We start from the raw sequence: 27,702 nt of genomic DNA, 5'->3' as shown, positions 1-27,702 counted from the left end.
CCGCGCGACTCCGCCACTCCCGCCCCCCTCTCTGCTAATCAGCGCATCCCAATCACCACCAACGCTGCTTGCTCGGACTCGCCTCTTCCGCGCGCCTGCCCCGCCCCCTCACCTTCTCTCATTGGCCGCTGGAGGATCGCCGAGAGGTCCGCTGCCAAATAAGATGAGACTGGCGTAGACGCGCCCCTTTTCCCCGCCCCTCCGCTGCTCTCATTGGCCGCTGGAGGATCGCCGAGAGGTCCGCCGCCCAATGAGACGAGACTGAGGTAGACGCGCCCCTTTTCCCCGCCCCTCAGCTGCTCTCATTGGCCGCCGGGAGATCGCTGAGCCAATAAGACGAGCGGCGCGTGGCGTGTTTCCTGCGGCGCGTGACGTCCCGGGGGGTGTGGCCGAGCGCGGCTTCCGGCTGCGAGCCTCGATGTGGATTTACGTCGAAAGTAGACACATTTTGAGGAATGCAAAATGGCCGGACGGCGCGGGGTAAAGCGAGGCGGGGATGATGTGTTTATTCAGCCTAGATTTAGTAGCGTTATTCTATAGCGTGCCCAGCAGGGTCAGGCCTAACAGAAGTGTTCTGCACAATTTATTATATGAAAGGATATGTATTATTATTAGTGCCATCAAGATATCTTTTTGTATCATTGATCCCATATATGTTAATTTAGCATTAGTACAAAAATAATACAAATTTTAGGAATACAATATATATATATATATATATATATATATATATATATATATATATATATATATATATATATATATATATATATATATAATGTTTAGATCTGTATCTATCTATCTATATATATATATATATATATATATATATATATATATATATATATATAGTTTTGTCTTTTTAACAAAAACTATCACAATTTCATGATATATATGTGTAAACTAGAAATGATTATTTCTTATAGCCTTATTATGTACTATGGTTTACATATATTCATAGTGTAAAAATGCATAGCTCCCAACTGTCCCTCTTTCATCCTCATTTGTCCCTCTTTCAGGACTTTGTCCCTCTTTCTATTATATATATAGATATATATATATATTTCTATACTACAAATGTGTTTGACTCTAAACTGTATTCCCATCCTTTAAATTGATATAATACTAATTTTAACTAACATGTTACTATGAAGGGAAATTAATCAGGATAGAAAGGACCAGTGTGGTTTGCAGTATAAAACATATTTTTATTATGAAATCTTTATGGTATGCGTGACTAGGGGCGTGGTGGAGGTTTGACCAGGGGCGTGGCTTGCGCGTCCCTTTTTCTCATCTCAAAAGTTGGATGGTATGCAAATAAACAGAGGCACTGTCAATGTTACTAAGTGGAAATATATTTCCTGGACAGAGATGGCGGCATACCTCTGGGTTAGGCTCCACCTCCGACCCCAATAGGACAGCTTGCTTATAAAATCAAAACCCCGCCTCCCCCCGCCATTCTCTTTTTCTGTCCTCTCATGGACAGGTTTGCTTTTTTTTCTCTCTCTGTTTTATTTTTATTCTGCCATTTTTGTTCCTTTGTTTGAATTTTTGTTGGCAGTTTGACGGGTTCAGCCTCTCCCGTTAGGCGGTACGCATTGCGGCCTCTAAATGGGGCTTAACCTGCTGGGCGGTCTGGACGAGCTCAGCTCGTCCAGTACCGCCGGAGCCTGCCGCTCAGGCCCTGCTGGGCCGATTTGGCTCAAATAAAAAGCAGCACACGCAGCCGGCACTTTGCCAGCCGCGTGTGCTGCCTGATCGCCGCCGCTCTGCGGCGATCCGCCGCGAGCAGCGGCGAAAGAGGGTCCCCCCAGCCGCCTGAGCCCAGCGTAGCCGGAACAAAAAGTTCCGGCCAGCGCTAAGGGCTGGATCGGAGGCGGCTGACGTCAGGACGTCGGCTGACGTCGATGACGTCACTCCGCTCGTCGCTATGGCGACGATGTAAGCAAAACAAGGAAGGCTGCTCATTGCGGCCTTCCTTGTTTATTCTGGGCGCCGGAGGCGATCGGAAGAACGCCTCCGGAGCGCCCTCTAGTGGGCTTTCATGCAGCCAACTTTCAGTTGGCTGCATGAAATAGTTTTTTTTTTATTAAAAAAAAACCCTCCCGCAGCCTCCCTGGCGATCCTAATAGAACGCCAGGCAGGTTAAATATGCAAGGGTAAATCCCTTTGTTGCCGCCCCCTGTGTGCTGTGAGTCTTACCCAGCGTCCGGACGAGAGTGGCTGCTATCTTCCGCCCTCTCTCCTTTGATTTCCGGACTGTCTCCTTTGATTTCCGGACTGGGTCAGATGACGTCATAGGATCTTGCGAGATCCGGGCGGCCATTTAGCTGGAACACAATACCGGAAGCATTTTGCAGGACGCCAGAGCGGGTGCAGTGGGCTTGCTGCGGTACCGCTTTTCGTCTATCCCAGGCTACTGTTGGATTGCCAGGCAGGAGGACCACCCGGTTCAAGTTGGGGAACGGCAAGGTATTTCAGCAGTGACTGCAGGAGCAGGTGATATGTTTTTATACCTTTTTGACTTATCTGATTACTATTGTTTGCCTTTTTTAAGATGGAAGGTGCGGATAAACATCCCTCAAGTATACAGATGAGGTAATGAGTGATTATTTAATCACTCTTGATTTGATGGCACAGCACCAGGGTGTATATTTAAAGTTGATTGCACGGGCTTAAAAGAGGGCTATTTCTCCCATCAGTAGGAGTGGATGTTTTTAGTGGAACATATCTTTTTGTGTTTCCACAGTCCGCATGATGGAGAAGGGAGGAGTACGGAGTCTAAAGGGCACCAATCCTCTGGTAAACTTCGATCCCCTTCGAGGTCAAACCGAGATGAAATATCATCTAGAAGAGTTTCGCCCAGAAGACAGAGCAAGACATCTGATAAAAGACAGTCGCCTAAAGAGCGCCAGTCTAGGAGACGATCTCCCAGCAGGAGCAGATCTCCCAGGAGATATTATTCAAGCAGATATTATAGCTCTCGCAGGAGTAGGTCCCCACAGCGCAGGCACCATTCTAAGGACAGGAGAGCTCCTTATAGAAATGGTTCACCAGAATACAGAGCTCGCAAGCATAGATCAAGTAGACGTTCTAACAGTCCTTATGAGAGACGAAGATCTTCTCCGGGACCAAGCAAAGAGCAAAGATATTCTCAGCCAGAAAGATCATGCTGCTGGTGATGTGGGCAACCGGCAATGCCGGACAAAATGGTATGCGAGGCCTGCTTTATGGAGCTGGGCAAAGAAAAGGAGACAGACAATCAGCAAGTGATGATGTTTATACAGCAGGCAGTTCAAGAATCGTTTGAAAAGTTGGCTGCTACACAAGCACCTGCAATTAATCCACAGAGTCAGGCAGAGGAAGCCTGACCTCTGCGGGTCTTCCACCGTTAGGCTTTGACTTCGCACTAATTCCAGCTTTTGTATCTGAAGTGAAGTCAGCAATAGGATGGGAAGAGGAAAAAGGAGCGGCACAAGAACCGGACAAATATTATCCTCACCTAGACAAGCAGCCAAACAACTTTCCCTTTATGAAAGTGATTAAGGATATCTTTCATAAAGATTGGAGTAAAGTGGAACAGAAGCCGTCGTTGGCGAATAGATTCACAAAGCTTTATCCCTTCAATAAGGAAGATGTTAAGATAATGGAGTCTCCGCCAGTGATAGACGCTTCAGTAATGAGATTAGCCAGGCACGTTACTCTTCCTATGGACAATGCAGTTTCGTTCAGCAACCCTCTAGATAGAAAGATTGATACGGATTTAAAGAAAGCTTTTCTGGCAGCTGGGGCCGCCTGTAGACCAGCAGTGGCATTGACTTCCTTGGCAAAGGCGGCGAAGGTGTGGATAGATATCGAAACCGCTTTGAATTCTGACACTGACAGAAGTGAAATTATAAAGGCATTAGATGAGCTGAAGTTGACCAGTGAATTAATGGGAGAGGCCGCTATCGACACCATCAGATCATCGGCAAGGGCAATGCTCCATACTGTGACAGCAAAGAGGGCTCTTTGGTTAAAGCCGTGGTCGGCGGACCAATCGTCTCGAAATAATTGGTGCAAAATTCCGTTTGATGGAAAACACCTATTTGGTCCTGAAATGGATGGCGCAATAGCGAAAGTTACTGGAGGAAAGTCCGGATTGTTGCCACAGGACAGAAGAACCAAGCCCTTTCGTCAACAGTCGAATACAAAACCATCGACAAGCAGGTTTCAGCAGGCGAGATCTTATAAGCCAGGAAAGCAGTTCAACAGAAACTGGAAAGGTTCATAGTCATCCTTTCTCAAGTCAGGAAAGCCTAAGTCAACTCTTAGTTCCGGACAAAATCAGAAACCGATTCTGAAGGTGCGTCCACCCGGTCTATGCCTGTAGGAGCAAGATTGCAATACTTCTGGAGAGTCTGGGTGGAGTCGATAGAAGATACTTGGGTGCACAGGACTCTAAGAAAAGGACATTCGTGGAAATTCAAGAGAACTCCACCAAAGAAAAAATGTATAGAAACAAAATTACCAAAGAACAGGCTGAAGGGGAAAGTGTTGATGGACTATATAGACTCATTAGCCCAAGTGAGAGCAATAATTCCAGTGCCCCTCAAGGAGAAGTTTTCAGGAATTTACTCACCTTTGTTCGTAGTTCCAAAAAATTCAGGAGGATGGAGGCCGGTATTGGATCTGAAAATTCTAAACAAACACATAAAGATCCGTCACTTCAGGATGGAGTCAGTGCAAACCATAATAAAATTGGTGAGAATGGACGATTGGATGACGACCATCGATCTGTCAGACGCTTATCTTCACATACCAATAAAAGACAGTTTTCAAAAATTCTCAGATTCTCAATCAAAGATCAACACTGGCAGTTCCGGAGTCTTACTTTCGGTCTGTCAACGGCTCCAAGGACGTTTTCCAAAGTTCTTCTTCCAGCAATTGCCTCATTAGGACGCAGAGGACTGAGGGTATTTCACTATATGGACGACATTCTGCTAGTTCATCAAGATCGTTTAGTCTTACTACAGCATCAGAAGATTCTAGTGGAGGAGTTGCAGAGACTAGGTTGGATGATAAACTTTCAAAAGAGCCAACTGAGACCGTCTCAAGACATGATTTTCCTGGAAGCCAGGTTTATTACCAGGGAGAACAAGATATGCCTCCCAGACCAGAAGATAGTGATGATTCAGCAAAGGGTCAGAGCATCCTTAACCCAGAGGGTAGTATTAGCCAAGCAGTGTCTAAGTCTCCTAGGAATCTTTTCATCGGCAATACCGATGGTGAAATGGGCACATTGGCACATGAGGGTGTTTCAGATCTTCTTCCTCAGGTCATGGAACAAGAGGAACCTATTTCAAAGGTTTGTTCTACCCCTGAGGGTAAGGAACTCTCTGTGGTGGTGGACACTCTCGACCCACCTCAAGTCGTGTCACTAGATCCAACAGCAGATTCTGGTAGTGATAACCACAGATGCAAGTCTGGGGAGCCCACTGCAAGAGATTTTGCATACAAGAGAAGTGGAGAGTCCCTCTAGTAAAAGTCTCTTCAAATCTCCTGGAACTAAAGGCAGCCTTTTTAGCTTTAAGGGCTTTCAGTCATCTGATCCAAGGGAAAGTAGTACTTCTCCAGATAGACAATACTACAGCGGTATCCTATATCAGGAGGCAAGGGGGTACAAGGAGTCAGTCCCTCTTAGAAGTGACAGCCTACGTCATGGATTGGGCTCAGAAGAACTTGTCAGATTTGACAGCAGTATATCTACCAGGGAAACAGAATATCCTAGCGGATCAGCTGAGCAGACACTTCTCCAGTATCCACGAATGGTCACTGAACCAGAAGGTATTCCAGCAACTTGTTCAAAAGTGGGGATCCCCACAGGTAGACTTATTTGCTTCAGTCAAGAACTCGAAAGTAACCAGGTTCTATTCACGCCTTCACCATCCAGAGGCTTTAGGGACAGACTGTTTGTTGCACCCGTGGACATTCAATCTCGGATATGCCTTTCCACCGTTTCCAATGATAACAAAATTCTTGCAGAAGTTAGCAATGGAATCATGCACGATCATTGCTATTGTGCCCTACTGGCCGAGAAGACCATGGTTCACACTACTATTGGAACTGAGTATGGAAGAACCATGGAGCCTTCCAACGATTCCAGACCTGCTCTCTCAGGGCAACCTGCTGTGTCCAAATGTCAACAGCCTCAGTTTAACGGCATGGAAGTTGAATGGGAGAAATATAGGACCCTTGGATGTTCTGAGGAAGTGATTAGTACTCTGTTGCAGGCAAGAAAAAGATCTACGAATTCAACATACCACAGAATCTGGGAGAGATTTGCAGTATTTGCTGCCACAGAACGTTTTAATATATTGATGCCTGATGTCCATCATATTCTAAACTTTCTACAAACAGCAGTGGACAAGCAGTTAAGTTTATCAGCAGTCAAGGTTCAGGTCTCTGCTTTATCTGCCTTAACGAACGAAAGATGGGCCTTGAATCCGTTGGTGATAAAGTTCATACAAGGAGTTCAGAAGATTAGGCCCCCGAGAAAGCCTTTCTTTCCCCAGTGGGATTTGTCTGTCGTGTTGCAAGTTTTATCAGAGCCTCCGTTTCATCCTGTGGAGTCTGCTTCCCTGTGGAATATAACTTTGAAAACTATTTTCTTAGTAGCCATAGCTTCGGCAAAACTTGTTTCAGATCTGCAAGCGCTGGGATGTTCGCAAAACTTGCTTCAGTTTTTCCCAGATAGTGGTAATCCGACGGGTTATTGATTATATCCCAAAGGTCGCTAGTTCCTTCCACATAAATCAAGAATTGACTTTGCCAACATTCCCATTGGAGCATGAGTGTCACCCTGTAGATGTAGGGAGAAGCATAAAAGCTTACTTAGACAATATAGCTTCTTTCAGGTCAACAGATCGTCTGTTTGTGAATGTTCAAGGTGCAAAGAAGGGATCCTCAGTAACGGCCAGAACTATTGCTAATTGGCTAGTCAGGTTGATTCAGCAAAGTTACAAAAGTAAGGGTTTAGAAGTTCCAGTAGAGGTTCATGCACATTCGACCAGAGAGATGGCTGCCTCTTGGGCTTCGTTCACTAAAGTCTCGGTTGATACAATTTGTAAGGCCACAAGTTGGTCATCTCCACATACTTTCTTATCCCATTACCATGTTGATCCTGCTTCTTTGACTACATTAAGTTTTGGAAAAGCTGTTCTGTCGGCAGTTGTAAAATAAAATATGTTGTGTTTTGCATTTCCCTCCCTCGTGTTGTGATTTTTTATGTCCCAGAGGTATGCCGCCATCTCTGTCCAGGAAACAGGAAAATTGAATACTCCACCTTCCGGTAATTTTCCTTTCCTGGAACAGAAGATGGCGGCATACGAATCCCACCCTCCGGTCCATTCGAGGACTGATTTTCATGAGAATGGCGGGGGGAGGCGGGGTTTTGATTTTATAAGCAAGCTGTCCTATTGGGGTCAGGGGGTGGAGCCTAACCCAGAGGTATGCCGCCATCTTCTGTTCCAGGAAAGGAAAATTACCGGAAGGTGAGTATTCAATTTTCCTGTTTAACCACTTTGTCCTCCTTGACGTATAAAAACGTCAAGGAGGACAGGCGCGCTCCCGCGGCCGATCGCGCGCGTGCACGCGCACTCCCGGCCGCGGAGTCGGTAGCCACGGAATCAATGTATCGGGCTGGGGAGCCCGATCATTGATTCCTCTCCCCCGCTGAAAAAGCGACAGCTTCTCTCGGAAGCTTCGCTCTTTCTGAAGCTGTGTCCCTCTAAGCGTACATTGTACGCTTAGAGTGACGTCATGTAAAAAAAATCGAGATTGCCATCTTGTGGCCAAAAAGTAAAACTACATGTAAATGCCCAAAAACATTACAATACACCAATATTTCCCCAAATAAAACACTTTTAAAACCCACCCTCCCAAAAATGCCCACATAAAATGTTTAATAAAAATAAAAAAAAATAAAAAAATTATTATAAAAAAACAAAAACACATAAATATTTACCTAAGGGTCTAAACTTTTTAAATATCTATGTAAAGATGAAATATTTCTCTCCATTTTTTTTTTACAAGCTTGTAAATAGTGATGTATGCAAAACGGAAAAAATGCTCTTTTATTTCCAAATAAAATATTGTCGCGATACATTGTGATAGGGACATAATTTAAATGGTGAAATAACCGTGACAAATGGGCAATAACAATATGTGGGTTTTAATTATGGAGGCATGTATTATTTTAAAACTATAATGGCCGAAAACTGACAAATAATGAATTTTTTCATTTTTTTTCTTATTCTTCCTGTTAAAATGCATTTACAGTAAAGTGGCTCTTAGCAAAATGTACCCCCCAAAGAAAGCCTAATTGGTGGTGGAAAAAACAAGATATAGATCAGTTCATTGTGATAAGTAGTGATAAAGTTATAGGCTAATGAATGGGAGGTGAACATTGCTCGGATGCATAAGCTGAAAACGACTGAGATGTTAAGTGGTTAAAGTGGACCTGAACTCTTGCACAGGACAGAAGGGAAATATAGAGAAACACACCCTGCATGCGTTTTTAATAGTTTAGCCTGTTAATTCCCCCTTTTCTGTGTCTAATCACTAGTTGTAATTTGATCCCTCAGCTTTGTCAGCTGACTTCCACAGCACAGAGGCTAATTTGAAAGCACAGGATGTTAACAATATGTCTGCTTCCATGAAAGCAGGAAGTAGACACCCTGCAGATATATTGCAGGATTTGTAACAGCTGTAACAAATGTTTTTCTTTAAAGGTTTTTATGTAATTGCATATCTTTTATAGCAGAGAAGAGTGGTGTAGCAATAGGGGTCGCAGAGTTCTCGACTGCACCGGGCCCTTGGGCCAGAGGAAACCCATAGGGCTCTCCCTCAGTCACAGTATTAGCTCTTATTGGTCCTGTGCTGGTAATGATCACTTCTATAAATGCTTTGAATGATAAAAATCATTAACAAGCTGCTCCCCATCCCCTTACTGCATTTCTGACACTGTGGTTGTCCTTGGCAGGTTTTGGTGCACGGTATCAGTTGTATACACTCACCTAAAGGATTATTAGGAACCCCATACTAATACAGTGTTTGACCCCCTTTCACCTTCAGAACTGCCTTAATTCTACGTGGCATTGATTCAACAAGGTGCTGAAAGCATTCTTTAGAAATGTTGGGCCATATTGATAGGATAGCATCTTGCAGTTGATGTAGATTTGTAGGATGCACATACAGGGCACAAAGCTCCCGTTCCATAACCTCCCAAATATGCTCTATTGGGTTGAGATCTGGTGACTGTGGGGGCCTTTTTAGTATTTTCCTGCTGGAAGTAGCCATAAGAGGATGGGTACACAGTGGTCATGAAGGAATGTACATGGTTAGAAACAATGCTCAGGTAGTCTGTGGCATTTAAACGATGCCTAATTGGCACTAAGAGTCCTAAAGTCTGCCAAGAAAATATCCCCCACACCATTACACCAGTGGTAACAAGGCATGATGGATCCATCTTCTCATTCTGTTTACACCCAATTCTGACTGTATCGAGACTCATCAGACCAGGCAACATTTTTCCAGTCTTCAACTGTCCAATTTTGGCGAGCTCGTGCAAGTTATAGCCTCTTTTTCCTATTTGTAGTGGAGATGAGTGGTACCCGGTGGGGTCTTCTGCTGTTGTAGCCCATCCGCATCAAGGTTGTACGTGTTGTGGCCTCACAAATGCTTTGCTGAATACCTTGGTTGTAATGAGTGGTTATTTCAGTCAACATTGCTCTTCTTCTATTAACTTGAATCAGTTGGCCCATTCTCCTCTGACCTCTAGCATCAACAAGGCATTTTCGCCCACAGGACTGCCGCTTACTGCATGGTCTGGTGGGGTCTTCTGCTGTTGTAGAGCACATCCGCCTCAAGGTTGTACGTGTTGTGGCTTCACATGCTTTGCTGCATACCTCGGTTGTAATGAGTGGTTATTTCAGTCAACGTTGCTCTTCTATTAGCTTGAATCAGTTGTCCCATTCTCCTCTAACCTCTAGCATCAACAAGACATTTTTGCCCACAGGACTGCCCCATACTTGATGATTTTCCCTTTTTCACACCATTCTTTGTAAACCCTAGAAATGGTCGTACATGAAAATCCCAGTAACTGAGCAGATTGTGAAATACTCAGACTGGCCCGTCTGGCACCAACAACTATGACACGCTCAAGTTTTGCTTAAATCACCTGACTTTTCCATTCTGACATTCAGTTTGGAGTTCAGGAGATTGTCTTGACCAGGACCACACCCCTAAATGCATTGAAGCAACTGCCATGGTATTGGTTGATTAGATAATTGCATTAATGAAAAATTGAACAGGTGTTCCTAATAATCCTTTAGGTGAGTGTATAGTGATTGCAATGAGTGTTCAAACCTTTTGAATCAAAAAAATATTCAGTAGTCGCTACATTCCTGTCTAACTACTGTCCCATCTCACTTCTTCCCTTTGCATCCAAAGTGCTGGAACGACACATCTATTCGGAACTGCCTGAATTTCTCTCAACAAACTCCTCATTAGATCCCCTCTAGTCTGGCTTGTGCTCTTATCGTTCAACTGAAACAGTCCTTACTAAAGTTGCAAATTAACTCTTTGCAAAAGCCAAAGGGCAATTTTCTGTATGAATACTTCTTGACCCTTCCTCTGCCTTTGACTCCCTCATCACTGGGTATCAAGGACTTAGCACATTCTTGGATTTACTCCTCCCTGTCTGGACATTCTTTCACTGTTTCCTACTCCAGTACTAACTACTCTCCATTTTCACTGTCTTTTGGTGTACCACAAGGCTCTGTTCTTGGACCTCTTCTGGCCTTGGACAATTAATATGCTCTTTTGGTGTTCAGTATCATCTCTACACTGGTAACACCCAAAATCTGTCTCTCAGTTCCACTCCTGACCTCTCTACACTATTATGTTGAGTCCTTAACTGTCTATCTGCTGTTCCTGCATTCATTATAGGTGTTTACGAAAACTTAACTTGAGTAAAATGGATATTGTGATAATTACACCTTCTCTCTCTGCTCCTCAAAGTATAGCTACCATTTCTGGACTCTGAACTCTCATTTAAACCACATATTAACAACCTCCTGCTCCATTCATCTAAGAAAATCTACAGAATTTGTCCCTTCCTTACACATAGGTTATTAAATTGCTTGTACATGCTTTAAAGGATACCTTAGTCCATCTTAAAATGCAGGGCTTTAGAGTCAGAGTTGGAGCAATTTTGGGTACTTGGAGTCGGAGTTGGGACTCTGTGGTTTCATAAACTGAGTCAGAGTTGGATGATTTTTGAACCAAATCTGCAGCCCTTGTAAGTATTAGACTTTGGAGTCAGAGCCATTTTGGGTACCTGAAGTCGAGTTGAAGTCGGTGGTTTCATAAACTGAGGAGTCTGAGTTGGAGTCGGGATGATTATTGTACCAACTCCCCAGCCGTGTTAAAATGTAAAAATGGAGGGAGCAGGAATGTGTAGGCCTACCGCTCCGAACCTACTTCCGGGTTGGGAGGGTCGGTGAAGACTTCACAGGCGCTGCCTGGCGACAAGTGTCCTTCATCATGCACCTGCGTCTGGGAGTGCTTTGCACATGTGCACTGAGTCACAACTAAGTACAGCGCATGCGCAGAGCGCTGCTGGCCATGTGCAGCCTTCGAACTCCCCCCTGCCCCCCCCCATTTTTAAATTTTAAGATGGACTAAGGAATCCTTTAATCATTTCCTGTCTTGACTACTATAACATTCTACTCTGCAGCCTACCATAAAACAGATTGGCACCTCTTCAGTCCTTTTTTTTCCTGAAGTCCAAGATCAATTCCACTGTTTTTGCCGCATTAGGGAGGAGCTTTGTTGACCTCGCACCATATCTTGCTGTGATAGTCATATTCTCCCTTCCTGCCGATGTGATCGATGATGGTTGTATCGTCCGCGAACTTGATGACCTTAACGGAGTTGGCAGATGATGTACAGTTATTTGTGTACAGCGAGAACAGGTTTGGGGACAGAACACACCCCTGTGGTGCTCCTGTGTTAGTAGTTCTCACACTGGAGAAGCAGTTACAAAGCTTGACCTGTTGCATCCTATTGGAGAGGAAGTCCTTGACCCTCGTGCAAAGTGTGGTGTCATCTCCGACATGTGCCAGGTTGTCAATCAGGACTGTCCGGGCAAATCGTTTTGAATGCAGAGCTAAAGTCCAATTACAGGATCCTGACGTAGAAGTCTGGTCTGTTGAGGTTGTCCGTAATGTACACCAGACTGATGTTGATGGCCTCGTCTATGGACCTTTTAGCTCTGTACACAAACTGATGTGGATCAAGAAGGGAGTTGGTGGAACACTTCAGGTGGGCGAGAACCAGTCATTCAGATTGTCATGATGGTGGGGTGAGGGCCACAAATCCTGAAGTTGTGTTGCACAGCTTTTTTGGGACTGGTACGATTATGGACCTTTTGAGACCGGAGGGGACTTTGCCTTCCATCAGCGTCCTATTGTATAGGGAGGTGAGTACAGGGGCTAGCTGGTCAGCGCAGGTTCTCAGGCCAGTTGGTGACACACCGTCAGGACTGGCCGCTTTCCTGGGATTGAGGTGACAGAGTACGTCTGTTTCCTGGACGGCTACGAGCACTAGGTCATCGTGGATCTTTGGTGGGGAGGGCATTATCGAAGGTGCTGGGTCCGCAAGCTGCTTGGGGTGGTGCTCGAACCTGCAGTAGAACTCGTTGAGTTCCTCGGCCAGTGTGGTTCTGGGGGTTGAAAGCAGAGGAGATGGTTTGAAGTTTGTTGATGCTCTAAGGCCTTTCCACACCTCGCGTGGGTTGTTTAACTGGAGGAAGTGCCCCAGCTTGTCGGAGTAGGCCCTCTTTTCAGCACGCAATTTATGGTTAAGGTCGTTCTTTGCCTCCCTGAACTCCTTGAGTTTCCGGAGCAGCTTACTATTGAACCACAGCTTGTTATTGGGGAAGACCTTGAAGAACTTTGATGGGACACAAAACTTGCAAAAACTGATGTAGGAGGTGATGTTCTCCAACCATATCTCCATGGAGGGTGCCTGCAGGACTGACCAGTCAGTGCAGTCAAAGCAGGCCTGTAGCTCCAACTTTGCCTCGGCCATCCAGCTTTTGACAGTCTTGACTGCAGGCTTTGTAGTTTCAAGGTGCCATCTATAGGTGTCATGCTACAAGCCTAGAAATCCTCAAATACACCCTTAAAGCTGTCTATAACCCCATATAAAAACAGAAAGATAAAAAACATATCAGCTGATTAAAGTGTGGTAGATGGGATGTAGGCCATTTTAATTAAATGTGTTTTGAGGGCTTGCTTGAAGGTGTTGAAGGAAGGAGCGAGTCTGAGAGTGGGTGGGAGGGAGTTCCATAGGGTGGGGGCGGCTCTTGAGAAGTCATGTAGGCATGCATGGAAGTGAAAAATGCGTGGGGAAATCAGGCTGAGATCATTGGAGGACCGGAGGGGTTGGGCAGATCAGAAATGTAGGTTAGGCAGGTCTTGTGTACATATTTTTAGGTAAGGCACAGAATCTTAAATCTGATCCTGAAGCAGATGGGGAACCAGTGTAGGGCTTCATGGTAGGGAGAAGTGAAAGCAAAGTGGGTTGAAGCAAGGATGTGTCTAGCTGCTGCATTTAGGACTGATTGAAGGGGTGCAATGCGTTTCAAGGGGAGGCCAGACAGTAGGGCATGGATGAGAAGCTTGGTAGTGTCTGGGGTAAGATATGGGCGGATTTTGGAGATGTTGCGAAGGTGGAAATTGCAGGCTCTAGTAACATTTTTGAACAGCAGTCCTGGCCTCCTCCCTCCATGCAGAGTTGCAGGCGATAAGCGGGGCTTAAACCCTGTACTCGCCGCTTCCTGTGTTGCGTCTCCATGACAACAGGACGTCGCATGAATTGTGAGCCCTGATGACACGGCAGGTTCGATCCCCTGATGGGCTTCCAAGCGGCAGAACATGTGGCAATCCAGGCAGGACATAGAAGATGCAGGATGCTCTACAGAGGCACACAGACTTCTTTGAGCGGGGTGCAGCAGAGTGAGTCTGCCCGGTAGTGATCAAGCACGCTGGCATCCGTGATTGAGGGGGACAGAGTGAGTCTGGCTTGGAGAAGGATGGAGGGAGTCTGCCGGGGAGCTGGGCATAATGGGAGGATGAGGGTCATTTGTAAAGTCACCTGGTGGCTTCCTGGATCACCCACTCCCTGTATCAGTAAACCCCCTACAAAGCACCCTGCACATCCCTATTATGAGAGAAAGGTGTCACTTCTGATTTCTTCATCGAGCTTGGTAAATGTGCCGATTAGTGTAGTGGGGGTAGTGTATTTTAACTGGGGTGCAGTCAGGGTTACTGTAGCTGAGGGGCAGTGGGGATTAGAGTAGCAGGAGGGCAGTCCAGAGTTAATGTAGCGGTGGGTAGTCAGGGTTACTGTAGCAGGTGGAGCAGCGGGGATTAGTGTAGGTGGGGATTACTGTAACTGAAGGGCAGCAGGGGTTAGTGTAGTTTAGCTGGGCATTGTAGCTTAGACAGCTTGGTGGGAAAAACTTTATAAGACACCCTGCACCATATACACACCAGGCTTGGTTAGATTTTTTTTCCTTTCCCCTGGTTTATGTTCTCTAAACCTAGGTCCGCCTTATGGTCAGGTGCATCTTATTGTCCGACAAGTATGGTAATTCATGTCTCTGCCCCTTTATCGCAATTGCATGTAGTTTGTGACTTTTATATCACAATTACCATATATTCCGGCGTGTAAAACTGGCCGTATAAGACGACCCCCCAACTTTTCCAGTTAAAATATACATTTTGGGTTATACTTGCCATATAAGACTACCCGTCTTGACTGTTGGACATTTGTATACTGTATTGTATGTACTGGTGCTATACTGTGTACACAGATACAGATACTTACTTGTGGTGCTTTACTGCATGTGGTACCCAGTATACAACAACCAGCCAATCATGGCAAGCGATGTACCTTACTGGCGATTTGCTGGTTGTAGTATACAAAGCCTTCCTAGTGAGGTGCCCCCTCACCTTGTCATCATGACCTTCTTTACAGGAATCCTGCTGGCTGAATTTTCTTCTACCTTACTTGTACAGCACCGCCCTTGCTGCATTCATACGGTCGCCGCCTATGGTGGGGATGCGGTTGTGGACGTTTTTGAGCTCCTCCCACCATATTCGGCAACTGCCAATTCTCCAGTCCGGCTCAGAAGTTTCAGCACCTGCCCTATAAGACGACATCCGGCGCATAAGATGGCCACTGAATTTTGAGAAGATTTTCCTGGGTTAAAAAGTAGTCTTATACGCCAGAATATACAATATATAGTCTAATAACAGGTAGTGGTTTGAGAGAGATCTAGTTTAGCTAGTAAACAAGTACTTTACAAACTTCAGTTCATTGCATACAGTATTTTTCGCCATATAAGACGCACCCAGGTTTAGAGGGCAAAAATCAGGGGAAAAAAATAATCGAAACCTGGTCTGGAGCGTCTATATATCAGGAGCGTCTTGTACATGTTCTCCCCCAAATGGTGTCCTCCTATGTTCCTCATGTGTCCTCTTGTATGCCCCATGTCTCTCCTGTATGCCCCACGTCTCCTCCCTGTGTCCTCTGGTGTGACCCCCCTTGTCCTGCCATGTCCTGGACTCCCCCCTGTGTCCTCCTGTCAGCCCCCTGTGTCCTCCTGTCAGCCCCCTGTGTCCTCCTGTCAGCCCCCTGTGTCCTCCTTGTTAGCCCCCTGTGTCCTCCTTGTTAGCCCCCTGTGTCCTCCTGTCAGCCCCCTGTGTCCTCCTTGTTAACCCCCTGTGTCCTCCTTGTTAGCCCCCTGTGTCCTCCTTGTTAGCCCCCTGTGTCCTCCTTGTTAGCCCCCTGTGTCCTCCTTGTTAGCCCCCTGTGTCCTCCTGTTAGCCCCCTGTGTCCTGTCAGCCCCCGTCCTCCTGTCAGCCCCTGTGTCCCCGCTGTACCTGGCTCGTGTCCCCGCTGTGCCTGGCTCGTGTCCCTGCCTGCGTCTCTTCCCTCCCCCTTGTGTCTCTGTGGTCCCCCAAATGCAAACAGTGGCAGCAGCTTACCTCCTCCATCCTGCCCGCGGCGATTGAAGACATCTGGCTTCTCCGTGTGGCTTCCTCTAGTGTCGGGCTTCTAATGACGCGTCATTGATGAGTTTTTTTTCCTCACTAAATAATAAAAACCATCATTTAAAACTGCATTTTTGTGTTCAATTATGTTAGCTTTGACTAATAGTTAACGGTTTTTGATGAACAGAAACATTTAAGTGTGACAAACATGCAAAAGAATAAGAAATCAGGAAGGGGGCAAATAGTTTTTCACATCACTGTAGTTAAAACCTGGGGCTGCTAGCCCATAAATGGGCTACACGTTTTAGGTGAGCCGTGATGGAGAGGTCTCTGTTTGCCGCTGGAGCTGCTGTTTGAGTTGATCCATGTTCCTGCTGCTGTTATTGATTCAGGGGGAGCAGAGAAAGACGAGGGGGGGGAGTGAGTGTGTGACAGAAGGGGACACGTGGGACAATACAGGGCAGTGTTCTCCCCAGAATTTTTTTCCAACTGGGTGGCATGAAAATTTAGCCGGGTGGCATAAAAAAGTAGCCGGGTGGGGCAATATGAGAGAATGCAGGGCCGGTGCCTTTCTGCACAATTCTGCTTGCAGCATAGGAGGAGGTGAGCCGATGACAGCCGGGTGCTCACCAAAAAAGAGCCTGGGGAGAACACTGCAGGGAGTCCCCGTCATCGCAGCAGTTGGTAGGCGTTCGTAAGTTGGGGACTCCCTGTATTTGAAATATAATATGCAGGTGCCTTTTTCTCTCTTTCTGGTGGATAAACAGTGTGTCTTTTAATCCGAATAATATGTTGATTGAAAACAATATTTCCAGGACGTCTCAGGACAGCAACCCTGAGACTTGTCTCCTTCCATTTTAGATTGGACAGGACGCTAGTTAAAAAATTAACATAATGAGATTAGGCAGGAACAGGCAGCATATATAAGACAGCATTCCCTTACCCTCCTCAGTTGTTTTCCTGTCCAGCAGGATGCTGGTTCGCTGGAGGGGCTGGCTACCCATGAGGGAACTTCAGGAGCCGCGGCTGCCACGCTTTCCGACTTGCGCTGGTCAGTTGGAGCCATGCGCGGACGCTGGCCGCACGCATCTGCCTCTCCCTGCATTGTGCGCTGAAGACTGGAGGTCTTCCGTAGACGGACTTCCGCCGGAAGGACGCACGCATCACATGACGGAGTCATGTGATCGGCTGAGAGGAAGGAGGAAGCCAGCCTGGCGTGCGCTGCAGCGGACATTCACCGCTATAGAGCTAGGGCTCCGAATCAAGGCGGAAACGGCGCGGATCAGGTAAAAGACCTCAGGTGCATAACCTGAGTTTGGGCGGAGCACCACAGAGTGCTATTTAAGATGGCATCATGGTCATTTTTTCTATTAGGCTGACCATGGAAACACCCGCAGGCTCTTGCTCCCAGGGCTCTGAGGAGACAAGCTCCACTCCCTCTCTGGTATGTGTCACATTGGTTATTTGACTTAATACCTGAATTGTGTGTATATTCATTGTTTGAGGGAGGTTCAGGCTTTAGCTATTTCCTTTGTCTGTGTTTTTCAGCCAAAGAATGTAAAGTCGGATTCAAGGCACAAACAGGATAGGCCTACCAAGTCTGATAAAACTGATAAGCCTGATAAAATGACTACTTCTGAAACTAAGTCTGTACCTAAGTCAAAGAAGTGTGCAGTATGTAATACTCGTATGCCGGACTCAGCTAAGCATCTGTGTCAGTCTTGCACGGAAAAGGTGGTTAAGGACGAGTCACCCACTCTGTTAAAAGACCTTATGGGTTGGATGAGATCAGAGATGTCATCTGCTATTCAGGAGATTAAGAGATCAGCCATAAATCCTGATGTGCCCCCGAGTACACCTCCTGTTACTCTACCTTCCGATGCCCCTATTGCTGGTACTTCCCAGTCCCCTATCAGACCACCTAAGAGAAGGAGGATTGAGATAGACTCAGAAAGGTCAGAGGGGTCAGAAGGTGAAATAGACATTTCCTCCCTTGAAGAATTACCCCAATCAGAAATTGATGCATCCGAGAGTAAAAATGTAAAACCATTAAAGTTTGCTTTTTCCACTGACTTTATGAAAGAACTAATTGAAGCAATGCATTGTGCAATGGGTATTACTAAAGAACAAAAGTCTTTGTCACCTCTAGACCAGATGTACGAAAGTCTTTCAGATACACAGTCATCTTTTATCCCTGTTCATTCCAGTCTAAAAGACATTATAAAGAAAGAGTGGGATAATCCGGAAAATAGGGCTTTTTGGCCTAAATCCCTGGCAAAAAGATATCCCTATAGCCCGGAAGATCAGAAATTCTGGGGTCACTCTCCAAAACTAGATCCAGCCTTGTCCAGGGTCTCTAGAAGGTCTGAGCTTCAGTTTGAAGATTTTGGCAACCTGAGAGATCCCATAGATAAGAAAATGGACAACATTTTAAGACGGGGGTGGGAAGCGGTCACTTTGAATTTCAAACCATCTGTAGCCTCCACTGCAGTTTCTAGATCTTTAAAGATCTGGTTGACTGAATTACAGACCCAGATCGCTACTGGAACCCCTAGAGAAGAGATCCTTAACTCCTTTCCTAAGATTCTGCATGCCACTAACTACCTAACTGATGCAGCAGACGATTCAGTCCGCCTTACTGCCAGAGCTTCTGCTTTAGTGAACACAGCCAGACGAGGCATTTGGGTCAAAACCTGGCAGGGAGACACATCATCAAAATCTAAGCTATGTGGAGTTCCCTGTGAGGGCAACCTCCTCTTTGGTTCTAAGCTAGACGAGATTTTAGAAAGATCCTCAGACAGGAAAAAGAACTTTCCCGTTAGAAGACGTAACTTTAGGGCAAACCGTTCCTTTCGTGACCAGGGCAAAACGGAGACAGAGAATAGATCAGCTCCCAGAAGGAGATGGCCCCCCAATAGATCTCACCGTGCAAAGCCCGGCATACCCTATACCCCGGCCAACCAACAGCCTAAACAATGACGCCAGGATTCCGGTGGGAGGCAGGGTATCTCACTTTTTCGAACACTGGCAGGAACTTTTTCACAACAGATGGCTATTAAACATCATTCTCCAGGGGTACAAGATAGAGTTTTCATACCCTCCACCAAGCCAATTTTTCGTAACTCCCCCTCCAAGAGATCAGGTTCAAAATCAGGTCCTACAGACAGAGGTAGGATCACTGTTATCCAAGAGAGTCATCCGACAGGTTCCCAAATGTCAGGAGGGTCAAGGTTTTTACTCCCCGGTGTTCCTAGTAAAGAAGCCACAAGGAAGTTATCGATTCATCCTCAACTTGAAACATTTAAACAAAGCAGTCCGATACAGAAAATTCCGGATGGACAACATCCGCTCAGTCATAAATCTTCTGCAGGAAAATTGCTTTCTAGCATCCCTGGATCTAAAAGACGCCTATCTCCATCTGCCTATCCATCTAGAATCCCAGTGCTACCTGAGGTTTGCAGTGGTGTTTCAAGGAGAGGTAAGACATTTTCAATTTAATTCTCTCCCTTTTGGTATTTCATCTGCTCCTTGGCTCTTTACGAAAGTTATGGCAGAAGTCTTGGCAGTGCTTAGGCTTAGATCTGTGCAAGTGATTGCTTATTTGGATGACTTACTTATCTGGGGTCCATCTTTTGTTTCAGTAAATCTCCAGGTGGAGTTGACTATTGACTTCCTTATCAGTTTGGGGTGGTTGATTAATTGGGAGAAGTCATCCCTACTACCCAGACAATACATGGAATTCTTGGGGTTTGATATATGTTCTGTCAGTAAAAGACTGTATCTACCATCACGGAAATCCTCGCTGATGTTAAATTCTGTTCTTTCTTTTCAGAGTTCAGTCTCCATCACTCTGAGAAAGGCTATGGCTGTATTGGGTACCATGACAGCATCCTTCCCAGCGATACAATGGGGTCAGTTGCATTCCAGAACCTTACAGAACTGGATACTATCGAAATGGGACAGAAGCCTGAAGTCTTTGGACAAGAGAGTGACAATTCCCTGGAGAGTGAAACAGTCTCTAGACTGGTGGTCAGATCAGGAACATCTGAATGCAGGGAATCTCTGGGAATTCCCTCAGCAGTCTCTGATCACAACAGACGCGAGTTCCTGGGGATGGGGAGCTTATCTGGAGCAACTACCGGCTCAGGGTCATTGGTCTACACTAATTCAAAGCAGATCATCGAACTACAGAGAACTACGGGCTGTTTGGGAAGCTCTTCAGACCTTCTCCCTACTTATACATCAACATCATGTTGTAATCAGGACAGACAACAACACGGTAGTGGCCTACCTCAACCGTCAAGGGGGGACAAGGAGCAGATCTTTGTGGAGTCTAACCTCGAAGATTCTTTGCTGGGCGGAAAAGAAATTAAAGTCCTTGAAAGCGGTTCATCTGAAGGGGGCTCTAAATTGCGTTGCAGATTATCTAAGCCGAAAGATGATCTATCAAGACGAATGGTCTCTAAACGACCAAGTATTCAGGCAGATCTCTCAGTGATGGGGAACACCAGAGGTGGACATGTTCGCAAGAAGGAACAATGCCAAATGTCCTCGATTTGCCTCCCTGTGTCCACAGGACAATCCCTGGGTCCTGGACGCCTTTTCAGTCAATTGGAACAAGCATCATCTTTACCTTTTTCCTCCCTTGGGACTGATTTCAAAGGTACTGAGCAAGATTCAACGAGACCAGGCCCAAGCAATCTTGGTAGTACCATTCTGGCCCAAGAGATCCTGGTTTGCTCTGCTACAAAGTTTAGCCTCAGATCACCTGATCCTGCCGGATCGACCGGACTTGTTGAGCCAGGGTCCGGTTCTGCATCACAATCCAGGAATCCTTCACCTTTCTGCCTGGAGCCTGAGTGGCAACTATTAAAGAGGAAAGGATTCTCTAGCAGGTTGTCGGAGACACTTATCCAGAGCAGGAAGAAAGTGACAAGACAGATTTACGCTAAAGCATGGAATACCTATAGCAACTGGTGTACATCTACATCTAAAGATCCAATCCTCTCTTCTTCAGTGCTGGAGTTCTTGCAGGAGAGATTCCAAAAAGGCCTGAGCTCTAGTACTCTGAAGGTTCAGACCGCGGCATTGAGTGTTTTCTTAGAGAGAAGATTGGCGGAGGAGGAATACGTTGTCCGTTTTTTTAGGGCACTAAAAAGACTAAGACCTGCAGTACAGATAAAAGTACCTACTTGGGACTTGAACACAGTATTGCAGGCTCTATGTGAAGCTCCTTTCGAACCAATCTCGGAAATCTCAAAGAAACATCTCACCTTGAAAATGGCTTTTCTTCTAGCCATAACTTCTGCACGAAGAGTGGGAGAATTACAGGCGTTATCAGTCAATGAACCATACTGTACCATTTCAGAAGACAGAGTAACTCTTCGCCTAGATATCTCTTTTCTACCCAAGATTGTATCCAAATTTCATACATCTCAGGAGATCCTATTACCAACCTTCTGTAGTAACCCATCAAATCAGAAAGAGGAAAAGATGCACTGTCTCGATGTGAGGAGGTGTTTAATACAGTACATTCAACAATCTAAATCTTGGAGGAAATCCAACGCTTTGTTGATTCTCTTTGCTGGTAAAGGCCGTGGCAGACAGGCCTCTAAATCATCCATAGCAAGATGGATCAGACAGGCCATTGCATTATCCTATATCCAACAGGGAAAGCAATTATCTGGACCAGTGAAAGCACATTCAACTAGAGCTGTGTTAACATCATGGGCAGAGAGGGCAGGAGCTACTATAGAGCAGATATGTAAAGCGGCTACCTGGTCAAGCCACAATACGTTCGTTAAACATTATAGACTGGACTTATCATCCAATTCTGATTTATGTTTTGGTAGACGTGTGTTGCAGGCTGTTATCCCTCCCTAATAAAGTTTCTTGTTTATCTTCTCAGGGTTGCTGTCCTGAGACGTCCTGGAAAGACAAACTTACTTGTGGTAACGTCTTTTCCAGGAGTCGGAAGGGCAGCACCCTTGCTACCCACCCGAATAAAAGAAATTTGTTGAAGCATCATTCTGTGTGGAGTCTTTTTTATTACTGAGGAGGGTAAGGGAATGCTGTCTTATATATGCTGCCTGTTCCTGCCTAATCTCATTATGTTAATTTTTTAACTAGCGTCCTGTCCAATCTAAAATGGAAGGAGACAAGTCTCAGGGTTGCTGTCCTTCCGACTCCTGGAAAAGACGTTACCACAAGTAAGTTTGTCTTTTTTTCCTATATCATTACTGATTTGTAATAGAAAATAAATGTATTCCTACATCACTTCAGCAACTAATGCTTCAGTTTTGGAACTGTCATTTCAGGAAGAGGGAAGTCAGAGCACTTCAAGTAAATGGCCCCACATCAAGACAAGTCTCACTGATTTTAAAGATGAGAAGGTAGGTTAATAACAAGTATAGTTTGTTAAAAAATAATTTGTAAGTAAACCTGTGAGATTCAAAAATAAATGAGTAAATTTAGTCAGAGTGAAGCCTCTGGTTTTATCCGACTCTTCCCTTGTCTTCCTCCAATTTGCCGTTCCATGTTAACACCCTCGAAGCACAGCCCCAATGCACAGTAACATAGACCCACTGTGGATTGCTTGGATGTATTTTCATTAAAAACAACGTTTAAAGGGGCACGATAGTGAAAAATTATGCTATTCCCTTATCTCCAGCATCAGTTGTTTAATATTGACAGCTGGGCAGAGGGGAGAGAGGCTCCAGCCTCAAGGCGCAGTGTAGGAGGGGCCGCAGGGCCGAGGCAAAGGCGAGAGAGGCTCCAGCCTCAGGGCGCAGTGTAGGAGGGGGCGCAGGGCCGAGGCAGAGGCGAGAGGCTGAAGCCTCAGGGCACAGTGTAGGAGGGGGCACAGGGCGGGGCCGGGCAGAGGCGAGAGAGGCTCCAGCCTCAGGGCGCAGTGTAGTAGGGGGTGCACAACTCACTCCGCTATCATTCCCCTATTGTGTTTGAAGCAGATCGAAATATGAAAAGGGGATTCATGACAGTGACTGCAAGCCAGATAACTAGAGATTAAGGTGTTAGGAGCCCTGGGGCACCTCTTAGTCTAAAAGCAATTGGTGTGTGACGTCTGGGGTGGGAGGGATGGAGGGGGTGCACTTTGGTGTCTCAGCCTTGGGTGCTGGAGGACCTTGTCCCAGCTCTGATTGATAGCATAATTTTCTCCATAGAGCATGTGTTTAAAATATACCTTCTAACAGCACTTCTAGACTGTACACATCTGACCTGTGCAATTACATCAGCTGGTTCTGACGGGGGATGTGACAGGGATTGCCTGTTATCTGCTCTATGCCTTCCATTTCTTGGACACAGCTGATTTATTACTCAGCTTACTCAGTGTTGTTGCAGACCTCTGACGTACCTAAATAAACAGGCTCTAACTATTGTGAAGCTGGCAGGAATAGAACCTGTTTATACAGAGCAACCAGGCAGATCGGGGTGACCCAAACCATTAAGAATGTATAGGGGGTTACTTTTCCGCTGTGAGAATTCTGAAACACCGTGTGTGAGCCTAATGAATCAGCACTGCAGAGGAGACACGGCAGGTTGACTGCAGTGATCGGAGAGCAGGTAACAGCCAGGTCCCTGTCACTGCCCCTTTAAATATTACCCTAGTCCAGTACAACCTCTGAATATTTCAGTATCTTGACCTGGTTCCCCTCTTCCTCAGTTTTTACGCCCAAAGTTCAACTAATTATATATGAAAAGATCATGTCGGATAAGTTTAGGTGGCTGACCTACTCTTTGTTGTACGTGTGACCATGCTGATTCGGCACAAGTATGACTGCGGCTGAAAAGTAAGTTCAAAGTAAATGTTTGGAACTGGCAACATGATACTAAGCTTACTCACCTACACTCCGCCAAGCACAGGAAGGCCACTGTGCAGTAAGGGCAGAGCATACGCTCAGTGAATATGCGTTCCAGTCAGTAAGGATAAGTCCTGCATCCCCTGGGCCATCCAAATGCTGTATTCAGGGCAGTTTCTAGGCTAAATTGCACTCAGGTCGAGGGTGTACAAATCGTCCCCCCATGGATACAGGTATAGGTGCCCGCAGTATAGGTTGGCCAGCTATGGGCCCCCCCAGTATAGGTACCCTGGCATAATTGCCCCAGTATAGGTTAGCTGCGTAGGTGCCTCCGGTAGAGGGTATCCCGTATTGTTGCCACCTAGGTTAGATAGGTAGGTGCCCCCAGTTTAGGTTAGCTGGGTAGGTGCCTCCATTATAGATGGCCAGTATAGGTTAGATAGGTAGGTTCCCCCAGTATAGGTTAGATGGGTAGGTGCCCACAGCATATCTTATTTTATTTTTATTCTTTCAAGTTAGTATTACATTTTTTATTTTTTTCCTAAATTCACAAGTTCCGTTTTTTTTTTTTTTTGTAAATGGAAGGAACTGTCATTGTTCATAGTTTATACCTGAAATAGTACTATTTCTGCAGACATGAAAAATACAATGTTTCAACATACTAATATATGAGCCAGAGTAGCATAAACCATATCTATTTTTTCATATTTAAGTATTCTTTTATGACGCAAAACATTTTATGTGACCTAACAATTGGCCTTCATTATCTATTAGATGAAAAAACTTATGGAGGACTACTGGAGTCGTTTTCCACCCTTAGACCAAGATCCCAGTTTCTATGAGAAACCAAGATTGGCCACTACTAAGAAAATGGAGAATCGAAAATTGGAAAAAAATGACAACAATCCAGAAGCAACTGTAGCATTTGATTGGTGCAAATGTGGAAACTGCATGCAAATGCCAACACTACGAGAATCTCAATGCTGCAATCAAATAGAGGCAATATGTCAAAAATTTAAGGAAGACATCACTTGCGTCACCCAAATTCCATATTTCAGCAACACTTTTGTCAATACAGAAGCTGTTGAAAATTTCTTCCGCTTTCATCCGAATGTCACAGAACACCCTGATGAAAGACTGTACAACCGGTAAATATTTTGTTATAAGTGTAGAGGTAATACTTGGTATAATAATAGGGACTGCCTGAATTATTTCACCTCTATACACTGTTGCTCCTCGGTTCTCCACTGTGCCCCACAGCCTTGCAGAGCTCACCCCGCAGCAGGGAAGCCGGAAAAAAGGGTGCTGGCTGAGGGGGGACGAAAAGGGTGCCACCATAGACTTTAATGCAATACGGCGTTAATACGGCGAGAAAAGCAGAAAAAAAGACGCCGTGATAAATATCGTTAACATTGTTTTTGAAGTATGTTATCGTTTTAGAAGCTTGCTATGTTTCTATGTGTGACAGGGTATTTCTGCAGGGGGAGTGGTTAGTATTAGGCAACACAAGGGGGGTGGTTAGGGTTAGGCATCACCGGGTTGTTAGGGTTAGGCTCCACCAGGTAAGTGGCTAGTTCTAGGCACCACCTGGAGAGGGTTCTGTTTGAGAGTAGGGTTTGGTTAAGCTGTATTGTTTAATTACGTAATGCTTTTTAACGTTATCTTTTTGTTATTTCCCGTCTGTTTTTACAACGGTATTTATCGTTTAACCTAGTTTGACAACGTTTTTATAAGATTTCGTTATCCACCATCGCCATTTCGTTATCCAGTCAGGCCCTTTTTTCACGTCGTCCTTTTTTCATGCACGCAGCAGTAGTGGTGAACACTCCATCCTTCCATAGCCTAGTACACTCCATCTATCCACTCCTCCTGCCCCCTCTAGTGCACGTCATCTCTTAATTTATGAAAAATGTCCTGCACGGGAGAAAGCAGGTGGCAGATAAAGGACGACAGCCAGTGTAGGACTCGTTTTGGAGGTGAGTTCTGTATTGTTTCTGGTTGCATGTGCTAGGACAGGGCTGAAGTTAGAAGCTGCTCCTTCAGACCTCCTCAATGAACCATCTTTGCGATGGGATCAGGCCATTTTTGTTGGCTGCTCATTTGTATGTCCAGCCTTCAGACTTCAGGGAATTCAAGGAACACTCCAGCTTTAAATTTCAGGTTGGAGTGAGCATATGAGTTCTCCCACGATGCATCAATGCTGAATATGCAAATTATCCCCTGTTGTCCCCTAAGTTAGCCACACCTCCAGAATTGATTGGTGGTTCTGAAGGTGTGGCTAACTTAGGGGACAACAGGGAATAATTTGCATATTCAGCAATAATACAACAGAGAAAACCCTAAAAATCGCCCATTTGGAGATGGACTATTGCAAAACTTAACATTTTTCAGATTTTAAATGGTATATTTTTTCTAGAGTGGTCTTTTTAGTACAACTTAATTTACTTAAAAAAAATAATAGAAGGGAACCCCGATCCGCCCCTCAGCGCTGCCTGGCACTGATTGGCTAGGCTGCGCAGGGGTCTGGGGCGGGGGGGGGGGGGCGCTCGGCACGGCGGGTAGCGGCGGCGATCGCGTACTACATGCAGCTAGCAAAGTGCTAGCTGCGTGTAGGAAAAAAAATTTATGCAAATCGGCCCAGTGGGACCTGAGAAATCCTCCTGCGCAGGTTACCCCGAGCTGAGCTCGGGATAACCGGCAAGGAGGTTAAGGGGTGAGGGGTCTGAGGTGCTGCTCTCCTGCAACATAGAGTTTATGATATGCGACATCTTGAACTGACAATCCCCTTCTGTTGGCATATGAGCTTTCGGCAATTAATATGCAAGTGCTATAATGTGGACAAAAACATTTTATACTGGTATGAGGCTAATTACATTTAATACTTAAACTTTCTCAACATATATAAAACGTGAGAACTCAGAATTTACGATGCCTCTGTGACAGTTTGACTCCCAAGTCTGTGAGGATTGTGTAAACAAGGAGTCTTATCTCAGCTGACAACCTCTAACCACATTTAGATGTTCTGTTTCACTTAAGGCATGTATTTATGCTTGAAAAAAATGTATCTCCTTTTGATGTTGCATGTATACAGCTGTCTGTTACCATCAGCTTGTAAGCATAAAGAATTTTAAGCCCGACGAAGTGTTAACAGCCGAAAGCTTGCGTACTCTTTTCAGTTAGCCAATAAATTATATCATCCTGATTCAAAACGTCTTGCTTTTACTGATGGCTAACATGGTACAATACCCTACTGCTACTATAATGCATGCAGGGAGATATTTCCATGGATCCAACATGCATTGTATTTCTAACACATTCTCTCAGGAAAGTACAAACAGAATCTGATGTCCAATTAAAAATGAAGGATATCATAAGGGCTGCTTCTCAACTTCCTCTTTCTCAAATGGCACAAACCATTGGAAAGCTCCCTTATGGTTCAGCATGTTATGACACAAATATTTGAATCTAATTGGTAATTTGTATTTTTTTTTAATTATTTTTTCTATAGGAAACTTCGACAGACAGCCTATCGAGCGTTCACGGTGTGGCTTTACGGGTATTTGGGCAAACGACGAAAGAGGGCCATTCCATCCTGTGTTGTGAAGAGAATTCGAGAAACCTTTCCAGACCCTGAACACCTGTATAAAGGATTTATTTTTCCACCGGAGTATGACGCTTCTGAAATGATAGATCTATAAATTTTAGTAGTTTACTATGAAAACATTTTTTTTATTGCTTTTCAGTAGAAATTATATAAAAATCTGTTTGATTACTCAAAA

At 45.2% G+C, this 27,702-nt stretch overlaps 1 protein-coding gene across 4 annotated transcripts; it reads left to right on the top strand.

Moving 5' to 3' along the window:
- The first annotated feature begins 21 nt into the window (after window positions 1-21).
- LOC137545372 (P2X purinoceptor 7-like) lies at window positions 22-27,702 on the top strand. Of its 4 annotated transcripts, none has more exons than XM_068266534.1 (4): window positions 22-146; window positions 22,424-22,498; window positions 24,698-25,071; window positions 27,432-27,702. In XM_068266534.1, the coding sequence occupies exons 3-4, from the start codon at window positions 24,698-24,700 to the stop codon at window positions 27,619-27,621; spliced, it is 564 nt and encodes a 187-aa protein (XP_068122635.1). In that variant the 5' UTR covers window positions 22-146; window positions 22,424-22,498; the 3' UTR covers window positions 27,622-27,702. The 4 variants fall into 4 exon arrangements, with proteins under 4 accessions (XP_068122635.1, XP_068122634.1, XP_068122633.1 ...); XM_068266533.1 differs by having other exon boundaries at window positions 22-238; XM_068266532.1 differs by having other exon boundaries at window positions 22-266.

The sequence above is a fragment of the Hyperolius riggenbachi genome, chromosome 2 (genome assembly GCF_040937935.1).
Source record: "Hyperolius riggenbachi isolate aHypRig1 chromosome 2, aHypRig1.pri, whole genome shotgun sequence".
Classification (NCBI taxonomy): Eukaryota; Metazoa; Chordata; class Amphibia; order Anura; family Hyperoliidae; genus Hyperolius; species Hyperolius riggenbachi.
Note: the sequence above shows the minus strand (reverse complement) of the source record. Positions and strands in the feature narration are given on the sequence as shown.